We start from the raw sequence: 17,203 nt of genomic DNA, 5'->3' as shown, positions 1-17,203 counted from the left end.
AAAACAGTGGCTTTTCAATTCTGACAGGTATAACGTACTATTTAGCCAATGTACGGTTGCAAATTATTGACATTTGTGACAAGCTGTAGGCGGGGAAGAAAATTTAGTGGTGAACAATAAAAACAATAGAGTGTTTATGTCTCGGAACTATCGGTCTGATAAATGCCCCTTGGAAATTTAATGTTCTTAAAACTAGCATATTTGTTTTAAGAACATCAAATTTCCGCGGGGCAACTATCAGTCGATAGTTCCTCGACAAAAACACTCTATTGTTTAAATATTGGCCTTCGGTCGTTGTTGTGATAACCCCACCGCGCAACTTATAATCCCCAATACGGTCCTCCTGTCCAGTTAGCAAGAAGCTAATATTTTCAAGCGTTGCTAAGGTTTGAGAACTTACTTTCACAAGAAAACTCTTGTCCACTCCAAGTTCCATTTTGTTGACATTTCCTAAATGGAGAACCAGATCCTATGAAGCCATTATTACACGTGAACTGACAGACAGTATCATAATACTCAGTTTCATTCCCTGAACATCCAATTCTTGTTCCATTCATTGGCGAAGACAACCCTGGACACGTGATTGCTGCAATAAAGCACAAACTGAATTAAATGCAAAGGTTTTGCAAGTAAACATTGCAAAGTAGTTTGAATTCACCTTCACATGTCGGTAGAGAGTTGTTCCATACTCCTGGATGTTTCTTACCAGAGGTGACACAAGTAAGTTCTGATGAACCATTCAAACGGTAACCAATGGGACAAGAAAAGTTACATTTTACTCCGCAATGATAACCACAGTTACCAATGCGCAGCGGACTTCCCGGGTCGATTGACAGAGAAGTACAGTTGATGACTAGTAAAACAGAATGACGTCATATTGATAAAAGAAAAATGAAATCCTTATTCATCTTACTTCCCCACATAGCTCAGAAAGTAAAAAATAAAAAAATGTCTCAAATTTCTATATGAAGTTTCCATTGATCTTCTCTAACATTAAGTACAAAAATAAGGTAATTCGCTATATTATTATACATAACTAGGAGATGGGACTTACTTGCACAAATAAATTCTTGTCCACTCCAAGTTCCATTCTGTTGACATCTTCTACTTTGAGAACCAGATCCTATGTAGCCATTGTAACACCCGAACTGACAAACTGTATCATAAAACTCAGTTGCATTCCCTGAACATCCAGTTCTTGTTCCATTTGTTGGCGAAGGCAATCCTGGACACGTGATTGCTGCAATAACACACGAAAAACTTATTTTCAAAGTTTTTGGAAGTAAAAATTGTAAAATAATCTGAGTTCATGTTCACCTTCACAAACAAAATGAAGTAATGATGATAAAAGCAGTGTGAATTCCCTATCCATCGTAATTCTCAACATAGTGAAAATAAGGAAAAAAGATTTCTCAGGTTGCTATATCTAGTCTTGGGTAGTCTTCTCTCACGTTAAGTACAAAAATAAAGTAATCTATTATATTTTTAAGCATAACGAAGAAATGGGACTCACTTTCACAAACAAAGTCTCGTCCACTCCAAGTTCCATTCTGTTGACATCTTCTGCTTTGAGATCCAGATCCTATGTAGCCATTATCGCACCCGAAATGACAGACTGTATCATAGAACTCAGTTGCATTACCTGAACATCCAAGTCTTGTGCCATTTGTTGGCGAATGCAACCCTGGACAAGTGATTGCTATAATAAAACACAAACAACTGAGTTAATTGCAAAAGTTTTTGCACGTAAAAATTATCAAGTAATTTGAATTCACATTCACCTTCACATGTCGGTAGAGAGTTGTTCCACACTCCAGGGTGTTGGTTACCAGGGGCAACACAAGCGAGTTCTGATGAGCCATTTAAACGATAACCAATGGGACAAGAAAAGTTGCATTTTTCTCCATAATGATTTCCACAGTTACCCATGCGCATTGGACCTCCTGGGTCGATCGTCAGCGACGTACAGTTAATGACTAGTAAAATCAAAACGATGTACTGTTGATAAAAATACTCAAAACTCCCAATTTATCTTTTTCTTTCCCGACAATTTTGGGAAGGAGAAACAAAACTGTCAAATGTTAATACCATGTTTTTATGCGGTCTTCTGTAATATCTGTACATAAGATAAGATAATGTGTTATATTTTCAAGCTTTACCAAGAAATGTATACAGCCAAGAACTAACGATAAAAGTCGGACGTTTCGGCGACATCTTGGCGCCTTTGTCAAGGAAAACAACTGTGACACTCATCCGGAGTCCTGCCAGCCTGCCGAAACGTCGGACTTTTATTGTTAGTTTATGGCTCTATATGTTTATCGAAATCGTTGTTGATTACCAAGAATTGGGACATACTTTCACAAACAAACTCTTGTCCACTCCAAGTTCCATTCTTTTGACATCTTCTAATTTGAGAACCAGATCCTACATAACCATCATTGCACCCGAACTGACAAACTGTATCATAAAACTCAGTTGCATTCCCTGAACATCCAGCTCTTGTTCCATTTGTTGGTGAAAGCAATCCTAGACACGTGATTACTGAAATAAAACACAAACAACTGAATTATTTACTAGAATATCTACATTGTAAACAGTGCAAGGTAATTTGAATTCATGTTCACAAGTTGGTAGAAATCCGTTACACAATCCAAGATGTTGGTTACCAGGGGCAACACACGTTACTGTTGAGGAGCCTTTGAAACGGAAACCAATGGGGCAAGAAAAGTTAGGTTTTGTTCCAAAATTATTCCAACTGCTCATGCGCAGTGGCCCTCTCAGGTCTACCGTAAGTAATGTACAGTTGATGACTAGTAAAAAAGGAGTGATGCACTTCTGATAAAAGAATCTACTGACACTATTCACGAGATAAAGCAAATACAGAGCTCACTGAAATGTTTTATTTCAAGCACCATTAAGAGATAGGATTTACTTTCACAAACAAACTCTTGTCCACTCCAGGTACCATTCTGCTGACATTTTCTTTTTGGAGAACCAGACCCTACATAACCAACATTACATGTGAACTGACAGACTGTATCAAAAAACTCAGTTGCATTCCCCGAACATCCAAGTCTTATTCCATTTGTTAGTGAAGGTAACGCTGGACAGATGATTGTTGTAACAAAGCAAAAACAACTAAATCAATTTCCACGGTAATTTAATTGTGAACTTTTCGAGATGATTTTCACTTTCAAATGTCAGTAAAAAGTTGTTTATTCCTGTGTTACTTGCGGAGCGGACCGAGAAACCGAGGTAAGTAATATATTCATTGTATCTCTGAGTGCAAATAGAAGGGAAAGAAAATCAAGCAATCTTTTGAATTTAGCAGGGCGAACAGTGAAAAACAGTCCGCTACATTGACCGATTAAGTGCACGTACTAACAAAGAGATACGAGCACTCACCCCGCCGCTGCCAAGAGCTGTCGAACGGCACAATTCCCATGATCTTGTTTAGGCCGCCAAAATAATGTGTCCCAGCTATCGTCCCACTGGAAATGTTCATTTTGTAAACACTTTTGTAATCCCATTCAGATACGAATATATAGGGAGAATTAAAAGTTACTCCAAAAAGGTGAAAATCGATTTTCACGAAAAGCAAAGTTCTGTTGTTGCCATCATAATTAATTGATTCCAGTCTGTCTGTCCCGGCATCAACCCAAAATACGAGCATGCGTTTCCTATCAAGAGTGATGCCGTTCGGCCATTTAAGTCTTGTGTTCACCAGGGTAATGCGCTCAGTTCCATTTAATGCTGCTGTTTCTATTTTTGGCGCAGCTCCCCAATCAGTCCAGAACATGGAACTGTCGATGTAGAAATAACATTTTATCATAAGTGGCAATAATGTTGCAATCTGATTTGCCAATTTTGCCGTTGTAGATACGTGCACAGACAACACTGCTTGCGTCAACATGTCACGTAATGCTTCATGCACTGAAAGAATAGTCTTATTTGACGTCGATTTGTTAATTACATCTAGATCATGGTAGCATAGGGATGTCTTATGTCGATTAGAACTATAAGTGAATCAACCTGGGTTGTGGTTGAACGGGCAGAGCTAAAGGTGGGCAGTCGACTGCGTGAAAGCAGAAATACCTCGCTTTGTGACTAATTCAATAACTTGGGGAATGGCTGACTGACTAATTGACTGACGGACAGCCTGGCTTACAGACAAAATGAGTGACTGACTGAATGAATGAATAAATTAATAAATGAATGATTGCACATGGCCAAGAGTCGAAGAGACTCACCAGGTGATTGGATCACTGAACGATAGGTCATATGGCATACCAACCCATGGCTTTTGTGTCAGTAACCGTTTCAGAGACCAACTTACCAACTGGCTGGGTTACTGATTTACTGTGCGTCAGTTTGGCTGAATGACTGTGTGACTGACTGGCTGAACGACTAGATAACTGACTGAATGACTGGCTGACTGACTGACAAACCGACCGTCTGTCTTTCTCTCAATCCGCCTGACTGACTGATTCGCGAACTCATTTAGTTTTTTTTCTAAACATTAAGAACCAGTAGACGTCATCGACTTTAATATTTCAATGAACATCAGCTCACCCGCGCTCAGGGTCAAGTACAATCCCTCGAGGCTCATCAAGACCTAAAGAAATTAAGATACGGGTATTTTTGCCCTCTAGGTCTGATACTCGTATAACATCATCTGTCGTATCAGTCCAGTACAACTGGTTTCTCATCCATTCCACTGCGAGTCCGTCGCAAACTCCTGTTCCTGAATGAATTATAGTAACATTTGTTCCATCGATAGAGGATCTCTTAATATTAACCTCTGCAACGTCAGTCCAAAAAATGTACCCCAAGCTGAAGTGAATATCAAGGGCTACAACTCTTGATAAACCAGAAACTATCGGGGAACTTGTGTCATTTTCGAAATCCAAGGCCACTATTTCTGTTGTTGTTGATACAATAAGGCATGGAGTCTTGCAAGGGACACTTAACACTAGAAAAGAGAACAATATTTGTCAATATTGAGCGATTGCAAATAACCAAATCAAGTTATTTTGACTGAAGCTATACCAATTCACTTCGTTCATGAAGTGCGGGTAAGCCTTAGGAGTTTCGCAAGGCGAGACTTTTTTGATTCGCACCCGTGACTCTACGCTTCATGTATTTCGAATGTCAGTCGAACAAAAAAATTTGCGTCCGGGTTAATTTTTGGAAGAAGGAGTGGGGCGAGGGCGAGAGAGGGGAAGGGTAATAGAAAGATCTTAATTAATGCCTGCGAAACGGAGAATACAATTGAACGCGGAAGGTGGGGGGGGGGGGGGAGAGAGAAACAGTAGCCAAGGAAACTGTCTTAGCTCAGTCATGACGGCAAAGCAGTGGTGAAAATTGATTGAAATTACAGCTGCGAATTTTCAGTTGTGGAGAATTTTGCGAGTCTTTTCATCTGGAATGACCTCAGATTGACGTCAGATAACGTAGATTATTAATGGCGAGATTGTTTGCCCAATAAACATTTTGTTTCTTCTTGCCAAATTGCAACATTTACTCATTCGTGTCGTGTCGAGGAAGTTACGAAGTAACTTAATCTTAAATTTCAAGGAAGTAACCCAACCCCGGAAGCGGTTTATGGTAAGACATGGAGCGTAGTTTTTTTCCTCTTTTGAAATGGTTGGAACACTTTCTCAAAGAGTATGCATGCGCATCCAGAAATATGACGCTTAGTATGCGTGTATGCAGGTGTCAAAGCGGGATAACTTTTGCTCTGAGGATAACGTTAAATTGGCATTAGATCTTTTCAAATATCTAGCAATTTGAACGTTGAGAAAAAATCTTGTTTGTTTTTTTTGTTTTGTTTTGTTTTAATTTTAATTCGGTTTCTCTCTTTAATTACCAGAACTAAAGCTATATGAAATGAACTCTGGTCAGCAACGATCGATTAAGAGTAGGTTTACACTCGAGGAGAGTTTTCCGGGTTCGTAAATGTTTCCGGATTCATCAATTTTGGAGTATTCGGATTCCTAGGCGTTTACACTGAAAGGATATTCGGATTCCTGACCGTTTACACACAACGACAACTCCGGGAACATTCGAAATGGAATGGTTACCAAGCCCGCTATTGTTTCGTCGTTCTATCGACAAAGTGACTGATGCCTCCCCCAAAAAAGGCTAGAGTAGATCCAGATGCCACTGAGGCAAATTTGAGTTGGACAGATGCCAAGCCATCTACGTCGACGGCGATTAAGTGTGGCTGACGTTAAACTTACAATAATAATTTGCGTTTCTTCAGAAATACTGCGGTGCACATGATAAAATTTACCGCCTGAACCTGCAACAAGATTAGGCAACCAGAGACCGCCAGCAATGTTAGCACCGGATCCTCCATTTTGGTTTCACCGCAAACTCAAAAGATTGCAGGCGGAAATAATATCCGGATTCGAGAAAAAAAGCGGTTCAGTACACGACAAAAGTTTCCGGATTCAAAAGTTATCGGATTCAAAGTTCCCACTTTAAATTCCAGATTCAAAATCTCCGGAGACACGACCAAACCGGGGAATTTTTATTTCGGATTCGTCCACTTTCGTGTAAACTGCAAAATCAATCCGGTACTAAAACGTTTTGGATTCATCACGAATCCGGAAGAATTTCCTCTAGTGTAAATCTAGTCTCAGAGATGCCGTCAAATTTTGGGAACTCCTTCACTTCCTTGTGCCCTTAGGAATCATTTTAAAAAAGTGATTTAATGACGAAAAGCAAAAGAAGAGATTTTGCTTGAAATAACTTAAAATAACGATGGTTACTCAATAGATTTTCATAACAGTTTAAAGGAGCAAGATAGTATTTGACAGCTCTGTGTTACTTTCTATTAAATAAAGGTTACGTGCGTGACGTACGTGACGAATCCCATTTGACGTGAGTACTGTAATTGTTTACTCGTTTATGTGAACTTTCCTATGCGGTCGCCTAACCTTCTAATGTACACATAGTCGGAAAAATAGTAAATAAAGGAATTTTTTAGATAAATTTGCGTCGGATGAAACGAACCTTGGCTGGTCCTCTGGTGGCATTTTCATATTTTGGTTCGCTGTAATGTGATCCGTGGAATGCGAAACATGGAGCAGTTCGTAAAGCATATTACCAAACAAATCTACAATCGAATACTATCGAATACGTAATGAGCTATTCCTTACCTTCGCTTAAACGTCCATGACTGCGTAGAGAATTAATGAAATGGCCAATATACTCGTCGATCAGGGCCAAGGTCGTCAGACATTTAAACTCGAGCTTATACGTTTAGGTCTAGTAAGTGAGGTCGAATAATATTTCCTTGTAACGGCATTACATGCTTCAGCAAGTCAAACGTCACTGTGGATCTTTTTCATTTACTTTCGAGATCTTGCTTCGTTAACTTCCTAAAGTCAGTTCTCATTTGTCTCCAAACTGAGACAACTGTTCCATCGAACACTCTAAATTCTGAACGCAACCCACATCACCAAAAAAACTGCGATTTGTATGGCACTCATCAAAAATTTTCTCATATTCTCAAACGTGACACAAAAATGAAAACATCACCAGCGTAACAAACAAATGATAGGAAAAATTCACTCACCTCCAGAAGAATTTACTCTGCAATGTTCCCTGAAGGAAATCAAGATAAATAGCACGAGTATCTCCAGCAAGACATTGCTGTTTGTTGTCATAATTCGTTAATAACTAAGATACCTTCTCTCTGGTACACAACACTCTCGTTTGAGTTCTGGTAAGAATCGATAGGGGTGGGGTAGAGTAGCGTTTCCGACTGTGCGGGGTAGGATGGAGTCCTCACGGTTTAAAGAGTGCAAGGAATAAAATGAATTTTTAAACTCATCTGCTCCAAACCATCATTCTATTCGCATTCTTTTATCCTTCTTGCTTATTACAAGACTAAAAATAATAGAGAATTTTATCAGCAATGTGTCGTAAACATGAGCTGCGAATACCAATGCAGACGTTATTATGTTCCGATGTGACAACGGGTAAGTGTGTTATCTACCGTTAAATAACCGTTACGACCCAAGTTAATCCACTTGACCATAGAACATTCTTCAAAAATAATTGAAGGCACATTAAAAATCCGTCAAAATAATATGTGCTCTATTAGGTAAAACACAGAAGCTGCTTTGGCACCCGAGTACAGTCGCCGCCACCCCTCCCCCCTTTGAAAGAAAAAAGTCTCAGTGCGTCGCTACGTGTTACCTTTTTATTTATTTATTTATTTATTTATAACAACTTTATTGTAATAATCAATACAAAAGGCTGCCATCAGAGAGGAACTGAATCCTCATGTAAGATGACCCCCAAAAATATCTACAAAGCTATGAAGGAAATATAAATCGGATAAAAAGCATTTGCAAGGAAAAATGTAAAGGTGACCCCCAAAAATATCTACAAAGCTATGAAGGAGTTATAAATCGGATAAAAAGTATTTGTAAGGAAAAATGTCAAGAATATCACTAAAATGTATCTATCAGAATGGAGTTATTAAAATCATCTAATCATCTAATTGAATATGCAATCGCAACAATTTTATATTCATCACACACTAGTTAAAAAGTGTTCTCTTAAGCCCTTTTTAAATTTTGAAAAAGAATCGGCTCATATTAGAGAATCTGGTGACGAGTTCCATTTATCTATATATCTATGCCAGAAAGAGAATTTTAAGATATTAGTTCTTGATAAAGGTTTCCAAATCTTCCTACTATAGCTTGATCTAGTGCTAGCACGAGAGAACGATAAATAATTATCGAGCTTAACTCTCGAGAAACCATTAATAAACTTAAATAGTTGAATCATCGATAGATATTCCCTACGGGACTTAAGTTCCATCCAGCCAAGGTATTGCAGACGTTCGGTATAATCAATAGGTCCAGCAAGGATCCAGCATGAGACGTTTCTTTGGATTCTTTCAAGTTTGTCTGACAGGTAGGCTTGATGTGGATTCCAAACGGGACATGCGTATTCGATGATAGGACGAACCATTGTTTTGAATCCAGTTATTAGTGCTCCAGAGCACCTGCCAAATGTGCGTTTTAGTAGACCCAAGACCCTGTTAGCTTTAGCAGCTGTTGCAAGGACATGATGTTTCCAAGATAGATCAGATGAGATTGATACACCCAGAAGCTTGTGTGTGACTACTTGTTCCAAGGGTAAAGAGTTGATGGAATACGAACACTGTCCATTAACCTTAGATCTTATTATTCTCATGCACTTACAGTTAGCCTCACGCACCTTTAAAAGCCACTGTCTACACCAGTTGGACATACAGAGTGTAGCCAAGAGAGTTATTTTTTTAATAGGTTCTGTCGTTCGTCTTTGTTAATTGTAATCAGTGTAAATAGTTCTCGTCTCGATAGTTCAGTTCTGTATTTATTAGTTTGTATTTTTTCGTGCTGTCAAAATGTAAATCAAGTTTGTCAGCGTTGTTTCATGTAATCGCGTTTGAGTATTGTGTAGCCTTGTTTAGTCTATTGTTTTAGCCTTTATCCGCTATATAACATCGTATTTGTAATTTTCATTCAGTCGTTGTTATTCCGGAGTGCCGTACAGATCTTGTAAGTAGTTACGCTTTCCTTTATATTTTCCTGTGGTTTTTCGTATTCCTTTCGTTGTATTTTAGTTTCGTTGGGTTTAAGTTCGCACTGTTAATTCTGTATTTTTTTGGGTTATGTACAAGTGAATCGTCGAGATTAAAAAAGGTACGTATTTCAAACTGTGACGGAGTGTCGGTTACACAGAGTAAACAGCTTGAATTGGAATTGAGACTTCATTGAAGGTTGCTGAGTTGCGGAGCAAAGTATCATCTGCAAACATATCACTAGAACAAGGAATACACTCAGGGATTTCATTTACGTAGAGTAAGAACAAAAAAGGCCCAAGAATACTCCCTTGGGGAACCCCTAAAAGTATTGTAGCCCAGCTAGAGGTGAAACCGTCAATAACGTCTCGCTGGCCTATATTTGAAAGGAAGTCACTCAACCAATTTAGAATTTGTCCTTGTATACCATATTGACTGACTCTATGAATAAGACGGTTATGAGATACCGAATCAAAAGCTTTCGCAAAGTCTAAAAACACAACGTCAGTTGTTTTTCCATTGTCTAACGCTGAGGCCCTGGTATGGAACAGATGAATCAGTTCAGATGTGTATGATAATCCCGTTCTAAAACCATATTGGTGGACACTTAGTAAATTATGCTGATCAACGAAGGCTGAAATATGCCTTGCGATAAGTTTCTCCAGGACTTTAACCCCGAGGCATGTTAAGGAGATTGGTCGGTAATTGGTTACAGTCTCTTTAACTCCCTTCTTAAATACTGGCATGATGTTAGCAGATTTCCATTCACTGGGTAATTTGCCTAACTTCAGAGAAGTGTTGAATATCTTTGATAAAGATGGTGCGATTGTCGATGCCGATTCTCTGACCATACGTGCTGTTATTCCATCAGGACCGCAAGCCTTATTGGTATTTTTGTTTTCTTTGTTTAAAAATCTAAGGACCAGGATATAGGGCTAAAGAAATCATTGCGTAATGTCGTATGTGCGATTGATGGAGAGATACAGGATTGTCAATCTATTGCTTTTCGTAACAGACGCTGTTTTGAGTGCGTGATAATCGGATTTCGATCTAACCATCGATGCCGGTTGATTGACAGAACGCAATCGATTTGACTGAACACATGAAGTTAATTAGACCGAACGCGATTGTTTTGACGGAACACACAAAGTTAAATTCACCGCGCGCGGTTGATTTGACCAAACGCACAGATTTTTTTTAGGACCGAACACGGTTGTTTTGACCGAGCGCACAAAGATATAACTATTACCGCCACTTTCACGTTGTTGGCGCGCTTCGCATTTTTAAGATTAAGGAAAAATTAACGAGTAACCTTTTGATTTTCTCGTTCAATTTGGAATTGATTGCAGACAACTCGGAAATTTTTTGTCAGTCCGTGCAAGCAGTGAGCCATAACCTTTGTTTCCACTGTTCGCTATCACACAGATCAAACCTTTTGTCAATGAAGGGCGGGAAGCCATTATATAACGACATCAACAATGATCAACCGTAACCTTGAAGTTTATAAAAACTTTTGAAATTGAAATGTCTGCGTAAGCTTTTAATTCACACAATCGGAGCAAGAAATAAAACTCAGCAGATTCAAATCAAAGCCGGGCATCCAAATTAGGAACTTTTACCAATGACGTTGACTTGGAATGCACACACACATTTGAATGCTTTCCTCGAATATACTTTAACTCATTCCCTTCTACGATTCTTGACGTTAAAATGTTGCATTTTTGGTAAATATTCAGGTGCGACTATGTGCAGTTGCTCCATGTAGATATTTCATTCAGGTGTTGTCGTAAAGCGACAGTCATGTCACGTGGTAACTTTACCGTTTAAGCAGTCGGACTTGGTATCGACTCCCAGTCGTTTGAACTTGGAAGAGTTTTTTTGTGACGATAGATTTGGAAAACTTCCACCCCAAAAATGACGCGTAGATAATTTTTTAAATATCTACTTTGATTATTTTATTGATAAAACAACTACGTCTTCTCCGGAAATGACAATGCATTGGTTAGATACAAGTTTATGCCGTGCGCTTCGTTGACTATTTGCGATCTCACATCCAACGCGCAATCATGAAGTAATTCTGAAATACACAGTCTCAATAGCGTGATTACTCACATTTTCATTCCAATCCTAGGGAACATAGAGAAATCCTAGGAAAAACTAACTTTCGAAAATTTTCAATTCGGTTTCAAGGTCCTAATTTTTTCAACACGCTAAGTCGGGAAATTCAATACTCTAAAAGCATCAGCTTGTTTAGCAAAAGACTGAAAAAAAATTCTTCTTTCTTAGTTAAATATATTCTTTGTTAAGCTACACGCCTTTTCTTTTTTTTTTTTCTTTTCTTTCTTTTTTTTTTAACTTAATCTAACTTTTCGTTTAGCAACTTTGATTGGTATGGTTTATCCTATAGTTTAAGGAAGCCTATACTTTATAAGCCCCCGGCTTCTAATAGGCTTCCTTGCTGTTACCTCTTCAGTTCCTTTGATTTTGAAGTTAATTTAGTCAGAACAGTTCTTTTTATCTTTGATGTTTCATAAATTTGGTATTCGGTTAATTTTTTTCTGATAATGGCAAAACAAAATAATGAATGAATGAACATCATGAACGAACCATTTCAAATCTCTTAGCTGATGTAAGTTGTTCTTAGTCAAGTACTAGTTTGAGTATGTTTGCAATATCTAAGCTCAACGACATTAACGAAATAAAAAATCATAAAGACGAGTTATATTAGAGAGTGTTTTCGCTTAAAAGATTCATCCATCAGTTCTTAAGACTTAAGAGTAGCCGTCTGTAAAAATCGAGCAGAGGTGTTGAAAATGAAAAAATTGAAATGTTTTCAAACTTTGCCAGAACATAGGTATCAATGACCTTAGTTACCGAAAAATATAAAAAAATGCCGAAAAAAATTATTTTGGGAGAACGGTGGCAGTTGGTGTTTTAGGGTTCATAACCGTGTTTTCCCGGTGAAATAGTACACCTCAAGATAACGGCCGAAAAAAATTTATTTCGCTAGCAATTCGGAAACCACTTAAAAATTCTAAAACAAGAGATATTTTTCAAAGGTTCTGAAGTAATTTTTCCAGGATTCCCTAAAAAATGCTTTTTTTACGAATTTTCTAATTCAGGTAAAAGTTCACCCATCAAAACATAGCTCAACTTTGGCGACTAAAATCGGCCATTGTTACATGGCTCCATAAACTGAGACAATAACCATTGTCAAGAACAAGGTTTCTTCTTTTAGAAACTGCTATAAAATTTTTGGGCTACTTAAACTACGAATTTTTAGAGCAATTTATATAAGCATATTTGAACTCAAGATGCGCGTTACGTGACCAACCTCACTTGTATGTCACATTAAGAAAAACATTATCGGAACACTCGAATTCCCCTTATATCATACAAAAACTTCGATACAGGTCTCCTTCATATCAAATATACCTATAATTTTCTCCTGAAGCCAAAAATTCAAGGCAATCTGAGCAATTTTCGATAGTCTAGTATATGCAAATTGCAGGTTTATGTTATTACAACGGCAATATTCGCAACTGATACCAACCCAACAATAACAAAAACTTTGTTAACATCAAAGGGAATTGCCCATGCTATAATTACACAAAATGTCACCTTTAGAAGTGGTTTCCATACCAAGAGTATGCACGTTAGCCCACACCACCGTTTTCAAAACTTGTCCGCGCTACCATTTCCCGCCACCGCAGTGCGATCGGTGGTATGTGATTGCGTTACACACAGGAAGCCCATGAGTGTGAGAATGTTTATCTTCACGTCCCTCTTTCATGCTTGCCATTGTTTGAAATTACTTCGTTTGCTAAAATGGCTGCATGCAGCCACTCCGAACTCGTTGGTGGTTCTTGTATTTCCCGCAAGACCAGTGGAGAAAGTAAATGCATAGTCAATAACTAACTGCAAAAGAGACATCCAAGGTCATCTTAAAACATATAAATGCCATGATTCTCAGCTGGAAAGTGAGTTCATTCTTCTTCTCGCCAGAGCAGGTAAATATCTCATTATCCAAAATGTCAAGAATGTTTAGCCAAGGCAAATACTGTATCCGTCTTTGTCCTGCTTTTATAGTTTGCACTAAGATCAATGAGGTCATATCGTGATACGGTTCAATGCCCTGGATCTTTGCTTTAAGATTTATTTCTTGAATCCACATAAACGCTTGAATCCAACACAACAGGATGCCAGTTAGCAGTATATGTTGTCATGAAATATAAAGCATTGGTTTATGCCTACAATTTAGTTATTCACAACCTTTCATTCCTTCATTTATTTACTTATTTATTTATCCATTCATTCATTTATTTAATAAGTTTATATATATATATTATATATATTATATACATTGGAAATTATCTCCATTATATTTGCATCAATTTACGAAATGGGATGGGGAAGGGCCGGGGCTTGCATTGAATTGCACACCTTCTAATCAAAGGTAAATTTCCATGATTTGAAATTTTCGTTTGTTCGTTGTTTTATGTTTTCGTTTGTGTGTGTGTGTTTGTGCGTTCGTGTTTGTGTTTGTGTGGTTTGCTTGTTTGTTTTGCTTTGTATTTTTATCCTTGTGAGTGAACAAGTAAACGACTTCGCTTTTCCAGGTATATCTGACGTCGAGGAAAGCCATAAAGAAATTTCAATTTGTTCCAGGCATAGAGACGACTGCGGAACTAGACGGCTATGCAATAAAAAAAAACTGCTCCTGTCCATCGGATTGGGCTCCACATGGGAAGTCTTCGTGGAAAGGTGATCGAGGCATGACTCTGCAACAGTCTGAAAAGCTTTATGCCTTAACATCTACAATTGTTCCGGTGGGGTCACGTGAGTATACATCAGAATTCCATCCTGACCGCCACCGTGATTGCCTAAAAATTCATGTAGCTGTAATTTGATGTAAAAGATACCGGCTTGAGCTTGGTAGAGTTGCAACGAATAACTCGTTTACTCACGAGACAAGCCATACAGAAGAGAATACCACGACAAGGTTTTTAGTTGAATCATCATTGGATAGTTCTGTAACCAAAGGAGATCAGTCAATGGAAAATTCTTTGGATACAAGTATTGGCTGTATAACCGAAATGATACGTCATTACGACCGTCATAAGTGACGATTGTTATTAATTATCATTAAACGAGTAATTGTAAAAGTGCGCTGGTTGTTCGAAAGAATGGAATATTTGACAGTTATTCCCCCATTCGCGCGTTTCTTTGACAACGCATAAAAGATTCGACCCGGATGATAACAAAAACAATTATTTGTTTATCTCGGTAATTATTCACTTTAATCACGTTAAGAAAACTATAATAAAATGATAGGTTGATAAAATGGTTGAGGTAACCCAACAATACTGGTCTGTGTCTTTATTCAGGGTTGCCAATCAAGTAATAGCTCGTTGTGTTAAAGAATGGATAACCTAACAATTACAAGTGAGCACTCACCAGATTCTTGTACTAGAGGTATGAGGTATATGCAGTGAGGAGTGAAATCAAGAAGAAGAAAAAGACTTCCGTTCACAACGTAGCAGACTCAACCAGTTCCTCTCTGATTGTTGAGTCGATAGCATCATGCAATCTAAGAAAACTTTTAGCCAGTTGAAAGCACAGAGCCAAAAGGAACACATATCAAAAGCAAGCAAGTCCATTGTTGCAGTACTGGAGGTCATTGCTCCTGGGGATACTTGTGCTTTATGGGAAGCAGTGAAGAATGCCAGGCTGGTTGATGACGCACTGTCTGTAGAAAACGCCGATCAAAGTGAAACGATCTATCTAAGAGCTCTAGCAGAAACATATGAACATGCTATTGGTTGGGAAACACGTAGGCAAGTGCTGTCCATAATGGTAGATTTGGTTCCATTTTCGAAGCTTCAAGAGTATCTACCAGGCATAGCCCGCCATAGAGTTACACCCGCAAGACACCATATTAAGAAGTATGGTCGTGGAGTACCCCAGCCCACTGCAAGAAGTACAAGGATGCGAATAGACTATTCCCAGTTAGATCATTTTTTGTCTTTCCTCGCGAGACCTCATGTAATCCAGGACTTGCTTTTTGGGCAGCGTTATTTGTATTTATCAGGTGGCAAAATCCTTGAAACCCCAAATGTTATACAAACGATGGTGAACGAGCGCGTCATCGATCAGTGCCAGCAGTACTGTTTGGAGACTAACTTCAAGCCCTTCAGTGCATCAACCATGCAACGCACCCTGGTATCGTGTTCAGCAACAGTAAGACAGTCTCTTCAAGGACTTGATTATCTATCGGCGGAGGGGACTAAACTTGAGTAGTGGAAGACATGGCGAGCATTGCTGAATCTCTGACCACTCATGGAATTGATGATCCAACAGCAAAACGACTAGAAAAAGTCTTCAAAGAAGGCAAGCGATATCTCAAAAGCGACTTTATGCCACGAAGACGCTTACTCGTTTCAGTATTTCTTTCCTTCAAGATATATGCACATATTTCCACTTGGAAATTGATTCCCTTCCTGCAACACGAAAAGTGCCATACATTGGTCTGATCAATGAAGTGATAAAGTCGTGTACGTGCAAAGAAATAGAAACTTTCCAGCTAGAAGTAACCATGGTCTTCGCATACAGAAAGTAAGGACTCGTGGAATAGAGAGACACCAACGTTATTCAACTGTCTTGACAGAGAAAAGTACAATATATAGGTGCTTATGCGTCATACACGGCTACAATATGTCATTATCCCTTTATAGCTTTGTTATAAAAAAAATTGGCAGCGAAAACCTCACGTTTACATAACATGCTTTAGATCGATAGGATTTTATGAAGACCAACCTTGTTCTGTCAAAAACGTTGGTCATCTTTTGTGTCATTCTCACTAAATGGGCTTCCAGTGTGTAACGCAATCACATACCACAGATCGCACTGCAGTGGCGAGAAATGGTTGCATGGATAAATTTTGAAAACAGTGGTGCGCGCTAACATGCGTACTCTTAGCATGGAAACCACTTCTAAGGGTAACATTTTGTGTAATTATAGCCTGGGCAATTCCTTTTGATGTTAATAAAGTTTTTGTTATTGATGGGTTTGTATTAGTTGCGAATATGGCCGTCGGTAATAATATAAACCAGCAATTTGCATATACTAGACTATCGAAAATCGCCCAGATTGCCTTGACTTCTTTACTTCAGGAGAAAATTATATGTATAATGAATATGAAGGAGACCTGTTATGAAGGAGACCTGTTTCGAAGTTTTTGTATGATATAAGAGGGAATTCGAGTGTTCCGATAATGTTTTTCTTAATGTGACATGCAAGTCACGTTGGTCACGTAACGCGCTTCTTGATCTCAAATACGCTTCTATAAATCGCTCTCAAAATTCGCAGTTTAAGTAGTCCAAACATATTATTGCAGTTTCTAAAAGAAGAAACCTTGTTCTTGACAATGGTTATTGTCTCAGTTTATGGAGCCATGTAACAATGGCCAATTTTAGTCGCCAAAGTTGAGCTATGTTTTGATGGGTGAACTTTTACCTGTATTAGAAAATTCGTAAAAAATCGTTTTTTTAAGGAATCTTGGAAAAAATACTTAAGAACCTTTGATAAACATCTCTTATTTTAGAATTTTCACGT

General features: G+C 38.3%; 2 protein-coding genes and 1 pseudogene across 2 annotated transcripts in view; 1 reads left to right on the top strand and 2 right to left on the bottom strand.

Annotated features, from left to right (window-relative positions):
- LOC111332483 (sushi, von Willebrand factor type A, EGF and pentraxin domain-containing protein 1-like) overlaps window positions 1-17,203 on the bottom strand; it is a 92,446-nt gene that overhangs the window by 3,021 nt on the left and 72,222 nt on the right. The window contains exons 25-31 of the mRNA XM_088760618.1: window positions 2,621-2,810; window positions 2,356-2,543; window positions 1,782-1,976; window positions 1,514-1,699; window positions 1,055-1,240; window positions 659-853; window positions 401-586 (exon numbers count right to left, since the gene is read on the bottom strand). Coding sequence (XP_088616744.1) covers window positions 401-586; window positions 659-853; window positions 1,055-1,240; window positions 1,514-1,699; window positions 1,782-1,976; window positions 2,356-2,543; window positions 2,621-2,810 — 1,326 coding nt within the window. The remainder of the gene's footprint in view (window positions 1-400; window positions 587-658; window positions 854-1,054; window positions 1,241-1,513; window positions 1,700-1,781; window positions 1,977-2,355; window positions 2,544-2,620; window positions 2,811-17,203) is intronic.
- On the bottom strand, window positions 2,891-7,724 carry LOC148731658 (low-density lipoprotein receptor-related protein 5-like protein). The gene is made up of 3 exons (XM_088760645.1): window positions 7,586-7,724; window positions 4,573-4,972; window positions 2,891-3,803 (listed from the first exon to the last, which is right to left on the bottom strand). Exons 1-3 carry the CDS (start codon window positions 7,674-7,676, stop codon window positions 3,368-3,370), a joined length of 927 nt encoding a protein of 308 aa, XP_088616771.1. The 5' UTR covers window positions 7,677-7,724; the 3' UTR covers window positions 2,891-3,367.
- LOC148731657 (uncharacterized) lies at window positions 14,365-16,122 on the top strand (annotated as a pseudogene).

The sequence above is a fragment of the Stylophora pistillata genome, chromosome 5, assembly GCF_964205215.1.
Source record: "Stylophora pistillata chromosome 5, jaStyPist1.2, whole genome shotgun sequence".
NCBI classification, from domain to species: Eukaryota; Metazoa; Cnidaria; class Anthozoa; order Scleractinia; family Pocilloporidae; genus Stylophora; species Stylophora pistillata.
The sequence above is the reverse complement of the archived record's forward strand: the minus strand, read 5'-3'. Positions and strand labels throughout refer to the sequence as shown.